Consider the following 22,298-nt stretch of genomic DNA (forward strand, 5'->3'; position numbering starts at 1 on the left):
TATACCTAAGTGGAGAAGAGAATAAATATCCAATATATACAAGCGCTAAAAAGTAAGAACAACAGTTCTGAAAATATATTAACCGAAATAACTTAAAAGATGGCGCCTAAGAAGGATAGGGAGAGGGAAAGAGAGAAAGACAAAGAAAAACGGCTAAGTGTCGACAAGTCAAAGACCTTGACAAATTACTACTCTCCAAAGTCTGGGAATAATCCCTCTAAACTGCTGTTTGAACCTCTCCAAGACACCCAGAATAATATTACTATGGATGCTCAAGAAGAGTCTGTACAATCTGAGCTAACACAACACACCAGAATTCTAAATACGAATGATCTATATCTTAAATTAAGTGCTGAGATGAAACTCAATACTGTTGCCCTGAAACAAGGAATGGATGATATTTCAAACAAGCTTACCGCTCAATCTATGATAATGCAGGGGCTACAATCTGAAATAGAGTCTCTTAAACAGGAAAATAAGGATCTTAGATCAAATATTCAAGCAATGGAAATCAAATTAACTCAATTGGAAGATCTATCAAGGAGTAAAAATTTGAGAATAAGAGGAATTCCTGAAGAAATCAAAAGCTCACTCTTAGCATCCTACTTAATGGAACTCTTATTGCTTTATGTTAAAGAGGATAAAGTAGGGAATGTCCCATTTGAGAAATTGCATCGGCTAAATAAACCTAAAGATCTAAAGTACTCAGAAGATCCAAGAGACGTTATAGTCTGTTTTAATAACTTCTATATAAAAAACCTTTTTGCATCAGAATTTAGAAAAACGCCACGTCAAGAAAAATACAAGGACATAATTCTTCTTCCGGATATCTCCTATACAGCAAGAGTTTTCAGGAGGCAATTCAATGACTGTATTAAACTACTTCGTGATGCAAATGTTAAATATAAATGGGGCTCTCCCCTAAAGTTTCTTATCTTTCATGAAGCAAGATTTTTTCCATTTTCTGATCCTTTAGAAGCGAAGAAATTTATATGTTCCTCGGTATTAATGAAGATAGGATGAAAAGTTCAAAGACTTCAGTTCTATATGGACTTCGGCAGTCATTAGGCAATAATTGTAAATGTATCCGCATCCACACTTTTTTTTTTTTTTTTTTTTCTACATATGACACTCATATTTATTTAACTCACATGACGAGCCCATTAGAGGCAGCACATTGTTACTCACTAAATTTATTTATTTATTTATTTATTTATTTATTTTTTTTTTTTTTTTTTTGTTATACTCATTTAACTCACATGATAAGCCCAATAGAGGCACCACACTCCACTCACTAGATTTCTTTCTTTTTTTACACAATTATAATTTCTATTATATTATTATCATATTAAAACACGTACATTAGATACTTTTACACTCAATTAATACACATTTGAGAATGTTAAATGAGGGGTTCCTCATATTTTCGCACACCTTATTACATAAGAATTTTAAATATTAATTACTTCTTATTCATAATATAAATATTAGATAATTTTATATCTATTTTTTACACATTTCAACACGGAAATGAGGCGTTCCTCATTTTTATGCCTGCACAATTTCCAACTATTAAATCTACATATTAACCACGCACTACATAACCTTCTCACACAATCATTCTTTAGTAATATACTAGCACTTTAGATAACTTTTTTTTTTTCTTTTTTTTTTGATCCAGGTCGGCACCTACGCATGAGTTAGCCCTTTATAATGATGGGGCAAAAAATACACGAATTTTTTGCGTGTATTAAATGTATGAATGGTTGTTTTTGTGTATATGTTTGTAAGTTTAGACGGCATAACAGGCTGATAGCGAGGGAATCAAGCAGTATAGATGACACTTAAATTGATGTCTATAAATTGCCAAGGTTTAAACTCCCCACATAAGAGAAGCTTTCTATATGAGTTACTGATTCATGACAATATTGATATCTGCTTTGCACAAGAAACTCACTGGATAAAAGGATCCCCCCTTCAATGGAAATATAAAAAATATCTAAATATCTTTGTATCTAGTCTGGAACACAAAAGGAAAAGGGGTGTTGCAATTATCATAAATGAAAAAATCAAATTTGAAAAAATCCATTACGAGTGTGACTCAGAAGGTAGATATGGGATCCTTCTATGCAAAGTGAATGATGTCATTTATACCTTTGTGAACATTTACGCTCCTAATACTTCGATGGTGAAATATATCGAAAAGTTAATTGATAGAACATATGAAATAGCAAAGGGATATGTGGTTATAGGGGGAGATATGAACTGCATACAAGATGTTAGGATGGATAAAAGTATGAAACATGGGCATTTTCCTGACGCAAAAATGAAAACTCTGGCCAAATCATTCTCTTTATGTATAGCAAGGAACAACCTATTTGATATATGGAGGACAAATAATCCCTCCATAAAAGATTTTACATTCTATTCTGCTGTACATCAATCTTATTCAAGAATAGATACTTTCTTGGCCGACAGTAACACAATAGAAATTTGTAGCTCTGCCTCTATAGGTGTGAGGACATGGTCGGACCACGCTCCGGTAACAATAGAAATAAAAAATAAGGCTGACTTTAAATCTAGGTCCAAATGGAGACTTAATGAATCATTGTTAATATCTCCGTTATTTCAAAAAAAACTTGTGGATTTGGCCAAAGATTTCATAATAAACAATGACAATGGAGAAACCTCGGATACAAACTTGTGGTGCGCATTTAAATGTACTATGAGGGGGTATATTATACAACAAGGGGCAGCTATTAAGAAAACTAAAGGTTTGATTTTATCAGATCTCTATATCAAGCTGGCACAACTTGAATCAACCAATAAGTTAAATCCATCAATATCGATAGCTCGTGAGATAAATGCAATCCAACTTGAAATAAAAAGCAAGTTAATTGAGAAGTCTGATAGAATCTTAACAAAATTAAAACAAGACTGGTATTATAGTAATAATAGAGCTAGTAAATTACTAACAAATAAGATCAAAAGTCGAACCAGTAAAAATAGAATTAATAAAATTATTTATAATGATAAATCCTATTTAACCCCAAAACAAATAGGGGAAGCTTTCCGGTTGTATTATAACTCATTATACAATCTTCCAGATTTAAGTAAAGATAAAAAAGAGATTAGAACCTTTCTTAATAGTCTGAATCTCCCCAAACTGACTAAAACACAACAAGACACTTTAAAGGCCCCAATCCAGCTTTCCGAGATAAATAATACTATTTGTAATTTAAAAAAAGCTAAAGCTCCTGGCCCAGATGGGTTTTCGGCACCCTTTTATCAATTGCTAAATTCGATTATTTCTCCACTGTTGCTGAAATTGTTTACACAGATTCCTTTATTAAAAAAATTTCCACCAGAAATGCTTCAGGCCTCGATAATCCCTATCCCGAAGCCAGGGAAGGATTTAAGTAAAGTGACGAATTATCGTCCTATTTCCCTGATAAATTTAGACATCAAAATCTTTTCAAAAATCTTAGCAGAGAGATTAAAAAATGTAATACGGGTTCTAATTCATTCAGACCAAACTGGGTTTTTTACAGAAAGAAGCGGTGAGGATAATACCCGAAGGATCTTAAATCTTATATATGAATTAAATGAGTCTAACTCCCCGGCGGTTTTTATTGCCCTAGACGCCGAAAAGGCGTTTGACCGGGTTAACTGGTCATTCTTAGAAGAAACCCTTAAGATTTTCGGTATGAACGATGTCTTCTTATATAACATTCTGGCTCTTTATAAAAACCCTCAAGCCAAAATTACAGGTATGAATTTAGACTCTGATTTCTTTAATATCAATAACGGGACAAGACAAGGTTGCCCGTTAGCCCCTTTATTATATATTCTCTCTATAGAACCCCTTGCGGCTATCATTCGTCGCTCGTGTAAAATTAAAGGGGTATTAACGGGTCCAATTGAACACAAAATAGCACTATATGCAGACGATATCTTGCTTACTTTAACTGAGCCAGAGACTTCAATTTTGGAAACTTTGGAACTTATTAAAGAATATGGTCAATATTCAAATTATAAATTAAACATAGACAAAACACAAACTATCGATTTTAATTTGGATATCTCACAATTATCGACCCTAAAGGATAAATTTTCCTTTCTTGAGAGAGGAGAATTTATTGATTACTTAGGTATTAAAATTTATAATAATTTTGAAGATATAACAATCCATAACTATATGACTTTATTAGAGAGTTTGAAGACCCAACTGGGAGAGTGGCAACGACTAGAAATTTCCTGGTTGGGAAGGTTAAACACACTTAAATCATATATAATACCTAAACTAATATACCTATTCAGAACTATCCCATTATTTGTACCTTCTAAGATTTTAAATCAATTTGATAGTATATTTTCATCATTTGTCTGGCTAAACAAGAAGTCAAGAGTATCACGCTCTATACTTAGTAATAGCTATGCTCGGGCTGGGGTGAATTTCCCCAATATTCAAAATTTATATAAAATCTGTATGCTCAGTCATTTTTTAGCCTGGGATATCAAAAGGGACCAGGATCTACCTTGGTATAATTATGAATTATGGAAATGTAATGGTTTTGACCCATTCCATCTTTTTTGGCTTAATCCAGAAGTTCTAAAGAATTTAAATATTGTTAATCCTTTAATTTTAAATATCTTAAAAAACATGTTTAAATTTAAAGAAAAATTTGGTTCTGTAGAATCTTGGTCACTGGGTATGCCCATAGAAGCGCTACATCTATGTATTAAAGATATAGATTTTAAAACCTGGAAGGCTTATGGGATAATAAAAATAGAAGATATTTATTCTCCAGGGGTTATTAAATCTTTTTCAGAAATACAAGAGAAGTTTTCTCTTCCAGCCAGGGAACAATTCTCCTTTTTAAGATTTACAAGTTTTATTAAAGCCAAATCCTTGAAATCAGCAACTACTTTAGATGCATTTGTGGAAGCTCATTCTAAAAAAAATCTAATATCCAAAATAGGTACATTATTAGAAAAAAAATCACTAATGGAAAAATCCAATACTATTTTGAAATGGGAGGCTGAATTAGACATTTCTTACCCACTAGAAGAATGGCATTCTGCCTGGATTAAAACAAGGAAAGCCATCCATTGTATAAATCTCCAGGAACAATACTTTAAGATTCTCCATAGATGGTATTACACTCCCACAATCTTACATAAAATGATGGGATCAATCTCAAATGTATGTTGGAGGTGCAAACACGAACTGGGCTCTATGGCTCATATCTGGTGGGAGTGTAGTAGTTTAATTGACTTAAAGAGTAAAATTAAGGACCTGTTCCAAAAGATGTTTGGTAAGCAATGGGAGTTAACCCCTCAAGCTTTTCTTTTTCATATTGATGTACCTTACAAAAACAAATTAAATTTGGATTTAATTATTAATATTTTAGCAGCAATAAAAATTTGTATGGCCCGCTGTTGGAAATCAGAAGTTGTACCAACATGGCCACAAATTATAAATCAAATTGAATATCAACATTTGATGGAGAAACATTTTTATAGAATACACAATAATCTAATAAAATATGAGAAGATCTGGCTACCCTGGCGAAATACTTTACTGTCTACGGTTTAATGATGCCTTCTTTTTCTCCTCATTTTTCCCTTCTATCTCTCTTTTTCCTTGGCAATTTATATTTATAGTCATACTTACTCTGCAGAGTACATCCCTCGAAAGCCTTACGCTCTGATTAAAACTAGGGCAGTTGTTGTTGCCGTCCAAGTTTTGAATGTTGACAGCTTACTTCCATATATGTAACATCCACACTATGTTATCCACTCGCGCGGAAATTTTTTGTGTATAGGCTGAAGAACCTTACTTTTAGCTGAAGGAAATACTGTCTGTATTGAATGTACAAAAAATTTAATAAAAATATAAAAAAAAAAAAAAAAAAAAAAAAAAAAAAAGAAAAGAGACAAAAGGGTCTACCAAGTAAATGACATCAGGAGAGGGCAGATACTTGCCATTTATCCTAATCCCTTTTAGCTGGGTGAAACTTCTAACTTGTAAAGGCTGGAAAAACTGCCTAAGGTCAAAAAAAGCAATTTCCACAGAAAGGCTAAAACGCCAGAAAAAACTGCAGAAAAAACGCCAAAACGCAGGTAAATGCAGTGGCGGTTTTCTTGGCAGTTTTCCTGGCGTTTTTTTATCAAGAAAAAAACGCCGGACAAAAACCCAAGTGGAAACCTAGCCTGACTCTTATGTAGTTTGCTTTGCCCTATCAGATGTTTGCAGTCTTTTTTGTCTTGTTTTCCTCTTGCTTGTCTGCCTTTTCATTTTTTCTCCTCTCTCCATGTTCTATTCTGCCTTCAACTTAAAATGTTCCCTTCACCCCCCCATATTAAGGAGACATGCATCAATTGCCAATGGTGCATTAAAATAGCAACTTAGTTTATCTACTGGTTTCCATGGTAACAATAATATGCATTTCTTTTGAAAGGGGAGCTCTTGCTGACCCTCAGCCATAATGATTTAAAGTACCAGATGTGTACAAAAATATATTTTTAACCCTGTATTGTGTTTCTTTAGCATAATTATTAAATTTAAACTTGCTATTTGTGCTGACTTTGTACTGTCACAAACGTGGGCATCGTGTTAGGGCCCTGCAAACGTCAGAACCAGACCTTGAAATAAAAAAGAAGAAAAACACTTTGGTTCATATAAACATCAGACAGAATCACAGCCAGTCACCTCACAGCCTCCGTCACTCCAGTGCCAAGTAGAAATACGGTAAAATGGTTTTATTGGAATAAAAAAATCCAATAACCTCGCATTCCTCCCTGAGCCCCTCAACTACCGCGATAATCAAAATGCCCGAATTAATACGTCACAACCCCTCACCTACACCCGCACTTACTCACAAATACATACAGTCAGCATACAGTAAAATGGTAGCTGAATGGATTGCTGAGATTGCACTCCTAACCAATAGCTACGCAGACCTTGCGTGACACCGGATTGGCTAATCGTCGTTGCCTGGAGCAACCGTCAACAGCGGTTGCCCCGGGAGACGTTTGAAGGCCTACTGGTGTCTGCAGTGGCGGAGTGTGTCTTGGGCTGTTAGTGTACTGGCGGTGCCGTGCTGGAAATGCCTAGAGACACAGGGGAAGAGCTGGCTGATAGTGGCGGAGAGGGCTTATCCCGCCTGCAGAAGGTAGCCTCACTTCCTTGGGATATGAAGACAGAGAACGAGATGCTGCGGTCCCGCCTGGAGGAGCAGTCTCAGCTCATCTGCTTGCTGAAGCAGCGGGCGGACGAGACCCTTCGCCGGTGCCAGTGTCTAGAGAAAGGAAATGCCGAGTTGGAGGAGCGCTGTGAAGCCGAGAGGAAGAGAGGGGACCAGCTAGATGAGAGGTTCGAGCTTCTGGCGGCAAACCATCAGCAGATGATGCGCTTCAAAGACGAATACAAGACTCAGAATGAGGAGCTGCGGGCGGAATGCGAGAGGCTGCGGGGAAACATCGCCCCCCAGCTGCTGGAGAAGGACCGGAGCATCCAGGAGCTCAGTGCCAGGCTACAGGCAATGGAAAGGGAGCAGAAGGAGAAGGGGCTGAGGCATGAGGGGGAGCTGGAAGCTATGCGGGAGAAACTGGGGATGCTATCGGAGGACAGTCAGGGTAAGACGCAGGAGCTGGCCTTCCTGAGCCAGAAACTAGAGGTAAGAAGTGTCTCCCACCCTTCCAGCTACAGCTGTCCCAGACCCCTCTCTCTCTGCAGGTAGCCCATGGCATCATACTTCCATACATACTTTGTGGATTACAAATATTTACGGTAAATCAATTTGTCCCAACTTGGCATCTTGTCCCAGTGTCCTTTGCCACAGTTTAATGTCCGATTAAAGAAGAATGGCAATCGGTGGCAGAAAAGCGCCCCATTAAAAACAATGGGAGCGTTTGCCACAGATACGCCCAGGGATCTGAATAGACCCCGCCCACAGCGTTCGCTGAGATGACTGGCGGTAATTATATCAAGCGCATGGACATGTATTTGGCGGGGCCATCTGCATACAAATGCATATAAGCAAAGCATAAAAAAAGACCACCCCTTTATGCATTAAACATGTATTTTAATACATATAATATGTATAAAATAAGTATTTATTATATATTTTGTCAAACCGTCCCAACATGGCCTTTGGTCCCAGTGCACTTAATCAGTTCTGCTAACTGTACATTTGAATGCAACATACTTAAAGCAATATAAAGGAAAATCATTGATGCGTTTCCTGACAGTGTAAATGTATATGTTAATCTATGACATGATATTTAAAAGAAAATCTGTGCATTCGGCAACAGAATATATATATATGTAAACTTGTATGGTGAATAAAAACCATCAACACATTGCTAGACAATGGTTAGCTTTAACATAAAACTTTGATTCTCGTCCTTAAGGGCAAGTTGCCTTGTGGCTGCTCTTATTTGTTCAGTTTGAGCTACTAGTTGAAGAAATGTGAAATGATATCTCATGGCTTGGAAAATTTCCTTTCAATCTAGAAGCCAGGTTTATTGTCACGGAATAGAGATACCGGACGCTAACAGGTCCCTCCATAATTCTCTCTGTTTAAATATGCCCATTTTATATAAATCTATCTATTTTATTTATCTGTATCACTAAAATATATATTAAGAATAAAAGATCAGCTCACTCATTAGAAAATGTCATGGAAAATTATATTAACTGTATTAGTGTAAATTATTTGGCCTGGCCCGCAGGGCATAAAGGGCCCGTCTGTGATCACTTCCACAGGGGCCCGCTGCTTACCTGTGTGTGGCATCTCTTGTACCGCCCAACGGAAGCGTCACATAAATCAATACTACATTTCAGTATTGTCTGTGATATAAATATACAATGTGGTTGTAATGTTTAAGTTGATAGTTTTGTATGGCCCAGGAATTATGTTATTAAAATCCAAATGTTGCCCACCCCTGGCCTAAAGCCTGGTCGGCTAGACATGACCAATAATTTTTTATAGGTACTAAAAAAGTGAAAGAAATACAGTTTTAAATATACAGTCCTTATGTTTTTTTCCTGTGATACAGAGTTTGCAGGAAGTTTGCCACAAGGCCCAGCAGGAAATATGCCGGATGAAAAAAGCACAGAGCATTGAACAAACGGAAACTGAAAAGCTTGTATCTGAAATGAACAAAGAGAAGCAGGAGCTTCTTCATCTGTGTATGGAGAGGGGTAGAACCCTTCAAGAAAGGCAAAAAGAGGTCACTGAGCTGACTGAAAGGCTACAAGAGTCTGAGAAGGCATATCGCTTAGCAGAAGAGAGATACCAAAAGGATGCTGCAGCTGTGAATGCAGATGCCAGAGTAGCAGAACTTCATAAAAGGCTAGAAGAGAATGAGAAGGAGTTAGTGCAGCTGAGAAGGGAATTTGAAGCTTACAAAACTCATAGTGGGAACTTGCTATCCAAAGAAAGAGACCTGAATGCCAAGCTGAGGCATTTGATTGGTTGAAAGGGTAGCACAAGTATCAGCGTGCATGCCATGGCCATTTTTGTTTTAGATTTCTAATTATTCCAAAACAACAACAATATAACACATTTCTGAGTACAACCCGTGGACACTACATCTGTCTTGCGCCGCTAATAAGCTCTGACACATTTAGAGATGCCCTTCAGAACACTGCTGTTGTAAAGAGTGGTTATTTGCATATATTGCACACTAACCACACAAGTCCAACTCTGTATATGTATTGGGGGTTGGCTGGCATGGGCAGCATAGGCAATTGCCTATTTGATGACTTTGTGCCTCTTCCATTTAGCATATTGCGTTGGGTACAGAACCAAACTCTGATGGAGTATTTTATTTTTCGTAGTCCTTTTAATGCCACGTGAGTATTTTTTCTTGTAATAAATATTTTCTTATAATGAATTTTTGCTTTTGTTTTTACTGTTCTCAATACATTATACCAGATTTTTCCTTACTGCATTAAGTGATGTCATAGCTGTAATTCACCTCTTAGCGGTAAGCCACAGATAGCAGATGACGTACATCAGTTTTACTTTGGACAACAAAATCCTGAGGACTTCAAATTACGTAGCTACCTGACTATTATGCATAATGAAGGGCGTGAAGCGAGTGAGCTGAAATGTTCAATTTACTTCCTAACTACCAAGGTTGTAACTATTCCCCAATACCAGTGCAAATCAGATTATTGCAGGGGTATAATCTTATGTCTGGGGAAATGTTTCTTCCAATGGTAACCAGTTAAACTTAAGTAATGCACTGCAAAAAAACTAAGTACTGGATCTGGTGCATACTTCCTTGTGATCTGGATTTTGGGAGTCACAACAGTTTCATTTTAGTTTTGCTGTTTATTAGGGAAAATGAACATAATGTTGACTGATGTTTAATGCAATTTGGGCACTACCAAGTTTTCTCAGCAAGATCTGGTAGACAAGAAAAACAGGAAATTACAAATTCTATTGGGGTATGCAGGATAAATAGGATAGTTTGTATATGCCAAGGTTAGTAGGGTACATAGGCACATGCAATAACAAGGGGTCTTGTCAAGTTTTATCAACTCAAGTATAACGGTACATTATGCCTAGTAAGTGTCAGGCATGCAATTATTTGATCATTCACCTGGCACTCAAAGGCTAAAACAGCAGAAAGCTATATTTGTCTTGTAGAAATTAGGACAACAATGAAATTGTATAAGGAAATGTTGTAGCTCTGCAGAAACTGTTCGCCTTGTTGATTTTTAGTAAGCATTTATTTATTTATTTTACATGGAAAGCCATGAAATGTTTATAGCCTTTAACCAAAATCACAATGTATTTCTCCCTCGAACTCGGTTCACACTAGATCCCGTTCTTCCATTCTTATACAAAAACTTCAAGTCTTTGGCCTTTCTTCTTGTAGACGGGACCTTTCCCGTTCTGTACAGGGGACTCAATCAATTTCACTGCCACTGGGTCCTTCTTAAATCTCACTTGGAACCTGAACAGAGAATATATTGTTTATTTTGGACAGTATCTAGAATAACCTTTGCAATGACATTCATATGAGTTCTCTAATTAGTCAGTTATACTTTTCGAGAATAGGTAAACAAATTCTGGATTTTGCTTCTCTGAGGCACCATAGTTAATTTTATTGTACGCTTTCTTACTTCCCAATCACTGACGTAACTACAGGGGTTGCAGCTGCAACCCCTTGTTCCTGTTTCCTGCACCGGTCTAAATTGGAAAGGGCCCTTTCTAAACTACTTTTAACCTGCACGGGGAGACAGGAGTGTATCACGGTCACGTGACATTATGTGACCCCACGGTGAAACAGCAAGCTGCAGGAGCGGTGAGAGGTAAGCAGGGGCAGGTGGGAATGTATGTATATATGTTTGTATATATTAATGTATGTGAGCATGGATGTGTAATTATGTGCGTGTGTGAGCATGGATTTGTAAGTGGGGTGAGATGGATTGTGTGCTAGAATATGTACGTCTGTCAGATAGTATGGGTAAGTGTGTGTGTAATTTGTGTAAATTGGAAGGCGGGGCAAGGGACAAAAAAGTCACAGACAACTTATTGCCCAGGACAGCTTTTTGAATTTGTACGCCAACACAGAAAAAGATCTGGATTAAAATGGCTTAATTTGTTAATTGGGCGCGACTAGGACTGCTAATAAGCTGTCTCCTGTGTAGCCTATGAAATATATATATAGAATTAATGCTAAAAAGAAGCAGAACTGCCCACCATAAAAACACTGAAAATATATTAAATGTATTCAAGTATCAAAAATATTATTTTAATAAATTTATTGATTCGGTTGATCAAAAGGCTAATTCATCATCTTTGAATGCATTGTGTCTCCTGCTCAAATCATTAAAATATTAACCAGTTCATAGAGCCCATCAAGAGTAAGCACAGTCCTATGTGTGCATTCAAAATGCATAAAGATTTGTTTATAATGCCCATGACCAAGGAAGGACTATCCAGTCCACACGCGTAACCATCAATGTCTCCAACAAGTCCACCACATCCACAAACTCTTGATGACCGCCGGTAGCTTGGCATCCAACAGACAAAACCTCACCTCGCTGCAGTTGAACATTGTTCAACTTTAAATATAACATGGAATACTATATACCAAAATGGTACTACTCCATTATATACAACGCTTTATACACACAGAGGACTGTACTTATGGCTGTGCACTGGTTAATATTTAAATGATTTAAAAAGGAGGCACGACGCATTCAATGATCATGAATTAACGTTTTGATTTTCTCGATTAACATTACAATTTAATTATTGATGAATTATAAATGAATTAGATTTGATTAAAGTTAATCCTTGATTCACTGGACTATTTCAACTAAAATAATATTTTTAATACTTGAATAAATGTAATATATTTAAATTATTACCAGATCCATGATACATCATGGCTGTTTTCCTAGATAGATCTCTGGCGTTAGTGTGTTTTTGATTAATTACACCCGGGGAGCATAAAATATAGTCTCAGCTTCACCCGTAATAAGGGAGAAGGTTTAGAAATGCATTTACATGTGTGCAGGTCCAGGAAGATTAAATGACTACATTAAACTAGATGACACTGTAGAAATTGGACACACTAAGCACTATGTACAATACATAAACACATTACATATTGTATTATCAGTGTATATATAAACGTCTAAGGATACAATGCATGTTGTTTGAAGGGTAACTGAGCACCACTGATTTCATTGATAAATGTCCCGTTTGTCGTTCCTGAAAATAAAATTGCCTCCAAAAGCAACTGGATAGTGAAGAGAGAAAGACGTGTATAAAACATACTCATCACTGATCTGTAGATTTAGGTTCTTTTGTGTTGCTTCCAGAAAAAACTGGTGAAGTCTAGTCGCAATTTCTATTACATGCTCGCTGGTCAAGAGGACATCTCCTTTCAATCCTGCCGTTGATGTCTGTGAATAAAAAATTCACAATGCTGTTATAGTTACCAGTTAAGTATGCTGAACATGGGCACATCCTGGGCAAGAACAGGGACCAGGGACATACCTAGAGTTTTTGGCACCTGAGGTTGAGCCTATATTTGGCACCTTCCACTTTCAAATGTAATAACGCTCTCACTCCCGCTCTCACACACTCAGTCTCTCACACTTTCACTCTTATGTTCTCTCTCACTCTCACACACATTCACACTTTTACTCACTCTTACACTCTCACACCCTAACATGCTGTCTCTCAATGTCTCGCTACCTTATCCGCCGACTGATTTTATGTCCCTGTCTACTTCCTACAGCTCTGGTTCTTCTCTTGCCTCTTCTTCTTTCTTCGTTCGCTTCTCCATCGTCAATGTTGACCAGGCCTCCCATGGTACTTCCCGCAAAAGGGGGAGCCCCCATGCACACCCTCTCCCCCACTGTAAGAACATGGGATAGGCTGTCCACGTGGGGCACGCCATGGCTACGCCTTTTTGTGGGAGTACTCCAAAAAGCCTTGTCAACAGAGCTGATACTGAAGAGAAGAGGATGAAGAAAAAAGAAAGATGGCAGAAGAAGAATAAGAGGCAAGAGAAGAAATAGAACTGCAAGGAAGGAGACAGGGAGGCGGAAGCATCCCACGGAGAAGGTAGGAAAACATTGAGAGAGGGAATTTCCAGGATTCTTGGGAATTCTGTGTACCAGTGTGGCACCCCTCAAATGAGTGGCACCCCCAAGTAGGCCACTGGCAGGGACACATAAAATAAATCTGGAAAGCCATTTATACTCTCAGAGGACAGGGGCACATAAAATAAATCTGGAAAGCCATTTATACACTCAGAGGACAGGGGCTCATCTGGGTATCACCTGGTATCACAGTCTGCCAGGTGCATTTTCAAACTTTCACTTGCTCTTCCTTAACCCCTTGAAAGACCCTTGATCATTCCAAGCTAAATGCAGACTAAGTATATGTAATATAACAACTATTGGAGAGCTACTCTCCTCAGTTCATGGTTTATAATGTTTATAGTGTTTTTTTATGAAATAAATCAAGTTACAGTTTCTACAAAGAGCAGTCTTACTTTTGTAATGATGGGTTTCCACATTGGGCCATGTTTACCACAACAAAACTAGATTAATTCATTGATACAGTGCTACATTTAGAAGAATACAGAGATGAATTCAATATGATGTGAATGTTAAATGTACCTAAAGTTTGTGTCGTTTAGTTGTGGGGAGGGGGGGATTGGTCCTATTAGAAAAAATATGAACTATAGTGAACAGTAAACTGTAGAGGATGTGGACTTGAAATGATATACAGTACCGGGATAAGCTGAATAACCAAGAGTCCATCAGAGAACTTGCTGACTGAAACACTGGCGATTTCATCCAACTTGGCAAGGTGCTTTACTTGAGCTTTTGAATCTGCAAGTGCTAAGTGACTTTTCGTCAACAGAAACATCATAGCTGTTCCCTGTGAAGACAGTAAATTACTTCTTTAGGCTCGTTTCAAAATGGAATCTTCAAGCTTAGATCACATTATAAGGGTATTTACCTGAACTCTTTAATGCCAGTCATGGTGAAAATAGCGACTATTGAATAGCAGAACAAAGATCACTCTTTTAATCACTCTATTGTCATTAATATACTTACACAAATTATCCAAGCAGGCGGTCTTATTCACAAGGCACCCAAGTCTATTTTATGCTATTATGACAAAATACTGTTACACAGTGGTGAGTATAATATCCACAGTTGGAACAGTATTGCAAAAATGTTACTTGACTTTCAACCTGCATGCTCTCGACTGCAACTTGCAAATTTAGTACTCACAAACGCTACCATGGAATCAGAAATTAACGAATATTTGTGTTGGTCTTCGAACTACAGCTTCATCGACTTTTTTGCAGTCAAGTTTATGCAATATTTAGTTAATTTGCCACACTCAGTGCGTTGTGAGTATCCTCAAAAGAAGTAATTATTGCACAGCAGTCTGGCATAATATGTAGATAACCTGAAAACATGTTGCAGGGTCAAAACTGGAACATGCGCATTTCAGTTTTCAAACTTTACAGATCACAAATCACTTTTGAGGCACAACCAATGTCCCATGTTTTTAATTTAACCCCCAAAAAACTAGATATTTTCAAACGCTGGACAAACAAATGTTGTGGGTTCAAAATTGGAACATGCAGATTTCAGTTTTTGCAAGCGAGGGATTTTGACAGATCACTTTACTGGGTCCAGGTTCATTTCACCTTGGAGGCAAAGTAAAAGCCTCGTATTTCAATTTAGCCCCAGAACACTATAGATTTTTGAAAACTAGATAACTCAGGGTATTTCAAGATGCCATATCCCCTCCAATATATACCAATTGTGTTTAATAGGGTCAATTTAAGTCCCATAATTGGTGCAATAAATACTACTTGTTTGTTGTACTTCATCTGGTCTTTCCCACTCATGTTGGAAACTTTTATCCCATGGGAACAAATAAACATAAAGTGATTTCATTACTTTTAATTATTTTGTGTGTGAAACATTTTAAAACAGGTCCCAATGCAGACCCCAGGCTGTGGAGGGCAATCAGACGCTCATCTGGCATCTACCAGAGGAAACAAATATTGAAACACAGATGTTGAGGGAGCCCAAGGAACAGCTGGCTTATAAATTAAGCCTGGTCATGGGCATCAGCCCTTTTTGTCCCATGTTAAAGATGGTCCAGTGGGTGTTTTTGAGGGATTTCAACCTTTGTCTTAAACAAAGCTACTTATGCTTAATTTTTTAAAAACCCCATATCTGCTACAACAACACTTTGAATGTCCAACGATTGAGGGCATATCACAGTATTATTCATTTTTTTATGTGTTGAATTAGACATATGAACCTCCTGTATCCTCAACATAAAGAACATTTTGGTCTTTCTGGTGGGGGAAACAGAAATAAGACTAAGAAGTTGTAGTTTGCTAACAAATTATCCTTGAATTTATAGTGAATGCCATTTCATTCCACTTGGCTTTGTTACTTGCAGAATCAGTTTAGCATTTTACAATATGGACTGAGTGTAGCCTTACCTTGCCATCAGTTTTGTTGATTTTCTTAACACTGGCAGCCAGCTCCAGTTTGCCTGGGACAGAGGCGGTAAGCTTCTGATATTTTGGATTTTTCTGTATTCCAATATAATCTCCCTGGAATGGTTTAGAGACACTAGGGAAAAATAGTTACAGGAATATTGTTAATTTTTGCAAGTATATATAAGCCCGAGAGAGCTTACCTTGTTGTAATTTTCATGTATACAATGATACTAAAATGTCCCTCTTGGCAGGATGCTAAATTCGGCCCTTGAAGGGACATTTAGGTTACAAAAATCTGTAAATATTTAAATTACCAAAGATCTGAACTTTCTTCCATTCTTACAGACATTTACCAATGGTCCACAAATTTCCATCAATTACTGTATGTGTTACATTGAAATATCAAAACTTGCTCCTGGCATCGGAGCTGATTATTATGTCTCTGTAGTAATCACTTCTGTTTGGGGGTTTAACAACTTTAACATGACAAGTGTTTTTCCCTTTTCAAGAGGTTGTGTATGCCATTTAAATGCCTTTAAATGTTTTAAAATTATTTTAATTGTATTGCTTTTTAACAAATATTTTTATATTTTTTTACTATAAAGAAGGCAAAACTCTGATCTTCAGTGTAGGTGATCACAGAGCGATCAGCAAGCAGGGCTCTGCTTTTCTGATCTCTCTGTGTACAGTCAGCCAGTGGGTAGAAGGCCTTCGGAGATGGCAGCAGGGTCAGACCCTCTTGAGTTTTCACACCTGTCACAAGATGACACAGTCAGAAGAGACTGTCTAAATCAGAGTTTTGGCATTCAGGCAATGTAAAGTGTAACCTGCACTGGTATCAAGCACAGATAAACTCAGAAGAGCAGGGTTGTCTTCTCCTTTTGTTCTTGTTTGTCATAGTTTGTGATTTTAAATTATTCCACTGATTGTAACAGCGCTACAGAATCTGCTGGCGCCATATAAATGTAATATATATATATATATATATATATATATATATATATATGTGTGTGTGTGTGTGTGTTCAGACTGTCATTATGATTTCCCATCAGAAATCTTAAATATAAAACATTGTACATGGATGTCAAGATGATAGTAGTAAGACTGCAATCAGAATGAAATTATTTAGTATACATTGTTTTGTTCATTTAAAGAATTGTTTAAATTACACTTTGTGCACAACTAAGAATGAATAGATGCTTTCCTATATGAAACAACTGTATTCATTCACTGCGGACAAACGTCTGGATTACTTGATTGTCCTTACCTAGGGGTAAGCAATGTTTTATTAACTTCTAGTCTCTGGATAGAATTAAGTAATATACTGTGATTTCTTACCTTGTAGGATATGATTTCTTTTTGCCATTAAATATGTCACTGGCACATAGTTTATCCTGAAGTACAGCCTTGCGTTGTGGGGTTAGACCCTCTCTATATTTCTTACACTACAAAAGAAGAACAAAAAAAAATAAATCCACCCTTCTTCCACTTATTAGAAGGGAAGACTGTTGATAAACATACTGTGAAAAAACTCCACAGACAAAAGTTTTCTTTTTGTGAGAGCTTTTATGTTAAGAGAGAGGAGAATCATCAGAGCGCACGTGCATGCATAGTTTCTACCTCTGTGCCTTTTGTACCATATAGATTAAGGCTAAAATGGTTTAATGCACAGGATAGTTGAGTATCACACCATGGATACTGACCACTAGCCAGCTCCAGCAGTGGTTTGAGCGAAATTTCCAGGAGGTCTAGGAAGATACCTGTGAGCATGCACGGAAACACTGATTTAAACAGGAATTATTTCTTGACAAAGGTTGGCTGCCTTTACCGGCCAAAACTAGTGCAAATCCCCAAAAGCAGAGGAGTGGTACATTTTCAGTAGGTAAGCAGGGCTTTATCCCTAGCAGGTAAGAAATACATATTAAAGTACCTACTAAGCACATTAATATGCATTCATTGTTGATGAGGCTGTTTCAAGCAGTAGATTGTCCCTTTATGAGTTTATATTTAATAAAGTTAATATATCCATTGGAAGGATCTTCAAACACATCCATGAGATATACCTAAGGTAAACAAAAAGGTTGGGTGTTAATGTGGTTGTATTTCTAACCTTCCACAGCTGAAATATCCTCCTAAGTTCTTGGTTGGTGTTTGTGAGAAACTTATATTTGGGTTCTTTCCATTCCTTGTTCAACGGTGACATCGACTGAAGGTTGTTTTTCAGTCCCATGAAGAAAATTTGAAGCTAATGGAAAGATAATAAAAATAAAAAAACAGTTTACCAAGAATGAAAGACTTGCTTTTCCTCATACTTTGGTTATAGGTAACCGCAAATGAAATCTAAAACTCACAATTCTTCGGTAGATAAAGTTAGCCAGTTTCTTCGATGCATGAGAGCGGAAGTTCTTCCTGTATTGCTTTCTCACCTGTAAATTTAACAAACCATGTTATGAAAGTGTCACCCATTCAGATTCTTGCACACTATACACCTATCTTACTTAATTCATTACAGCAAAACCTTACAGTATAGCTTCTCCAAAAACACTATTAGGGTTACACAGAAGCAGTAATTCTGATGCAGAGTGGTAAAGGAGGTGGTTTAATCCTGCTGATTAGAGGTATATGGGGTGAACTAGCTGTGGTGGGGTACAAGTTTAGCCAGGACTTGGCCAGAACATGACCCTGCTTGCTGAGCCCGCACTTGAGCCGTGGTGGACTCATCCACCTGTACCAAAATGTTAGAGTAAGGCATTTTTAACCCTTCTTGATGAAAAATACTGAGCAGGGTGTTGAGTCCGTACCAGATTGCCCCTGGGCTAATGCTGATTGCTACACTGTACAACTTTGCAGCTGCTTTCCTGGGCTCTGGTTGAGTGTCTTCAACGTCTGGGCTGGGGAGTATAACCAAATACCTACATTCAACCCACTACTGCCCGGTTTCTGCGTAACCCCACTTCTTTCTACCTCTTCTTACTGGGGCTAGCCTGGCCCTAATCACAGCCACATACATTTTCCGCCTCCTATAAGGCACTGGAGAGGATAAGAAAGCTCTGGACAGACACACTAATAAAACTTTACCACAGACGTTGTTGTTTAAAATGATCAGTACTATTTTAAAATAGCATGATCATTTTGGAAATTCTTAAGTTCTCACCCAAACCATACAAAGGCTGCATGACCCGATTAACTACATTCATGCAGTACAGGAAATCAAAACAATTGCTTCCATGGTATACTATATACATCTATACTGATTGATAGGTTATTAGCTATCATTGATTAAACACATTTAATTGCCAGGTCAAATAAGTAATTGTGATGATTATCCATCACCCATTCCCATGGCTACTTCCTCTTTAGAGAAATATTAAAATGTAGTACTAAATTAAGTATATACGCGAAGTAGTTTATAGCGTAGTATAGTTTCTAAACCCCTAAAATAAAATATACAAACTAAATAAAACAGCACAAGTTAGTACATGGTATTTTAAACCAATAACTTCTATAATTAGGCACAATGGACCATTTGCCATAGGAAACAACAACCTTTTTTCTTTCCTTATATGCTTGTGGCCTCTTTGTTACTTTACACAACTCTGTTGTCGTATAATGTAAAATTCTGGTTGTAGGAAAGGTAATTACGTGACATTGGGGAGGACAGAGAATACACCCTATGTATAGTCCATCACTCAACAATAATGGTGTTTATTGGTGTGTGACGGTAACACCATATTTGTTGGACAAGCAATACTATTTACATGTATAGCCCAGAGTAGAAACCTTCATAAAAGTATTCAACAAGGTAAAGAAGGAACTATATTTTTTAGTATATACTACATGGGGTATAGTCTAAGAAGGCTTTAGAGCACATAGAAATTAGCAGATCAGAAGTGCTAAATCTGCAGTCAATTTTCTTTAATATGTTATATGCTTATCCGGACATGAGATTTTAATGTTTTCAGTTTAAAGGGGGGATGTGAATGAATAGCACAACTTTCTCGGAAGGACATATGAGATATTATTTTAATTAACAAATGAATACATTTCCTCATCACTTTAGTACATTACTGTAGTGGTAATTGTTTCAGCAATAGGTTATTTCTCGGTCTAAGTGTTCAAGAGTTATAGTGCACACCAGAATAGACTAATACAGCACTAGAATATTTCAGTCCTTTATAGACTTTATATGAATTTTATTTCATTTATAAGCAATTTCTCTTTGTTTTTGCTTGGGGTCACTCTACAGTAGCAATTGATATTAGAGAGAAGACTCCCCAGTATTTTTAAATTGTTTTATTATTAGGGGTCAAAACCATTAATCATATAAATTCTCTATAAATACTTAGGAAAATGTATTTCTAGGGTTTATGGGCACTAACTTGATTTTGGGGATAGTGTAAATGGCTTTATTATTAGGGGATAAACACAATTATTTAATATAAATTCGCTATAAACACTTAGGAAAATGTTTTTCTAGAGTCTATGGGCAGTAACTTGATGTTAGGGTTAGTGTGAATTTCTGGATTTAGAATTTATTTTATCTAATCATTAATAAAAGTTAGGTGTCAATGAGTATCATGAGAGGGTTTTTTTTTTTAGTATAGTATGCAGAGTTACCTGATACCCCCTCCAATAAGAACATATAGTGGTTGACGCATTCTCTTGGCGATTTTGCAATTTCATTTTCCGCAGCAGCACACGTGCCTGGAATCAAATTAACAGCAAATAAATCTTTAAGAGGAACTGTTGCCAATACAAATTACAGTACCATTAATGTAATGTAAATGTTTGCACAATATCTAGTTTAGCATTTTACTATTTTAGCTATTTTACCTTAATGAAGCTGAGATCATTTGTACTCAGTCAAAACCTGTATAACTAATAACGTTAGCAATCTGAACTCAACTTCTTTATCAGATTAAAAGTACAAGTGAAATGTATTGCTCCCAGTAGTATCAACAAAAGAGGGGGTGTTGCTTATTACATGGGTTTATTATTTGTGTTGAACTGTCATTTGGTCATTTGACATCAGAAGATGGATTATGGGGAAGAAAAGCAGCCATGGTCCTTCAAGGCCAGCAGCCCCTAGATGACATACGATGAAAACTTGCAGCATAATCTCACTCCATATCCATGCATTGTCACCAAATGGTAAATGGACAGCGCCCAGTAATGAGCAAATATCCACACTACAATCTCACAACACAAATGACAGTTTTCGGTATTTGTACACTTCATCTTGCACATATAATTAGTACCCTTATTCTTTATTCACTGAAGACTCACCAGTCTGACCCCACTTAGTAGATAATAAGTAAGAAGTGCATTACATTATCCCTGCCCTAAATCTGATAAGGAAGGTGAGTTCAGACTGATTATTATTAGTTATGCAGGTTTTGAGACCGAGTACAAATGATCTCAGCTTCAATAAGGTGAAATATCTCCTGAATATCTGATAAACCAGATTTTGTCCAAATATTGACAGATATTAAAAAAGGCAATAACTATACAGTGTTTTAATAAATGGTACTGTAAGTTGTATAGCTGTGGCCATAACAAAGTTTATTGAATTTCTAGTTAAATACCACTGCCAGTATATTTCACTCCTTCAACTTCATGTAATAGGTGCCACCTCCACAGACAATGAACTATACAGAGGGCTGGACTCGGGATTAAGATCGGCTCTAGCATTTTATACCCAGTGGTCGATAATCAATTTGCGTGCGGATGCCGGGTGGATACATGTGGCCATATGCTATGTTTTTATTCTTATTCAGTATGCGGCCTTGTGTATCCACAATGGGATCCGCCAGGATAGGATCTGCTGTGTGAGCGGAAATGACGGTATGTGAGAGGAGCTAAAGGCATTTGCCCACTCGTTCAATGACTAGCCTGGCTATATGTGAGAGTACTTGTGTTTGGTACAGATTCACAAGTTTTATTTTTAAGAGTAGTATAGAACACTTACCTTCCAGCCACGGACAAAAGCTTGCACAATTAATGTTGAAAACTTAATATTCTGAAACTTCTTCTTTTGCTGTGGGACAAGCACAAATCAGTTGCAAGTAACAGTAAAGTGTTTACTTTAATATAATACACCTTGCAAAGTTGTATGGACAACAGAAATGGGTTTTCATTGGCAGGATTGGGTCCTTATACTGTATGTTAAAGGATGTTAACAAAAAATCTGCACCACTTTCGATAACCCCATAAGCTTGTCATATGCAAGTAGAATATATATATATACGTGGATAAGTGCATTATCCTCT

General features: G+C 37.0%; 2 protein-coding genes across 3 annotated transcripts in view; one reads left to right on the plus strand and one right to left on the minus strand.

Annotated features, from left to right (window-relative positions):
- Positions 1–7,019: 7,019 nt before the first annotated feature.
- On the plus strand, positions 7,020–9,906 carry CCDC89 (coiled-coil domain containing 89). The gene is made up of 2 exons (XM_053455715.1): positions 7,020–7,682; positions 9,067–9,906. The coding sequence occupies exons 1-2, from the start codon at positions 7,113–7,115 to the stop codon at positions 9,487–9,489; spliced, it is 993 nt and encodes a 330-aa protein (XP_053311690.1). The 5' UTR covers positions 7,020–7,112; the 3' UTR covers positions 9,490–9,906.
- Positions 9,907–10,728: 822 nt separating this feature from the next.
- Positions 10,729–22,298, minus strand: part of MYO1A (myosin IA) — a 48,849-nt gene continuing 37,279 nt past the window's right edge. Inside the window, exons 21-29 of one of the 2 annotated variants that reach the window (XM_053455708.1) lie at positions 21,998–22,066; positions 20,647–20,733; positions 18,381–18,455; positions 18,140–18,274; positions 17,368–17,474; positions 16,030–16,162; positions 14,283–14,432; positions 12,813–12,940; positions 10,729–10,977 (exon numbers count right to left, since the gene is read on the minus strand). In XM_053455708.1, the coding sequence (XP_053311683.1) occupies positions 10,860–10,977; positions 12,813–12,940; positions 14,283–14,432; positions 16,030–16,162; positions 17,368–17,474; positions 18,140–18,274; positions 18,381–18,455; positions 20,647–20,733; positions 21,998–22,066 (1,002 nt within the window). In that variant the 3' untranslated portion in view covers positions 10,729–10,859. The remainder of the gene's footprint in view (positions 10,978–12,812; positions 12,941–14,282; positions 14,433–16,029; positions 16,163–17,367; positions 17,475–18,139; positions 18,275–18,380; positions 18,456–20,646; positions 20,734–21,997; positions 22,067–22,298) is intronic. The other variant, XM_053455709.1, reaches the window with a different exon arrangement.

This window comes from Spea bombifrons, chromosome 2 (genome assembly GCF_027358695.1).
Source record: "Spea bombifrons isolate aSpeBom1 chromosome 2, aSpeBom1.2.pri, whole genome shotgun sequence".
In the NCBI taxonomy this organism is placed as follows: Eukaryota; Metazoa; Chordata; class Amphibia; order Anura; family Pelobatidae; genus Spea; species Spea bombifrons.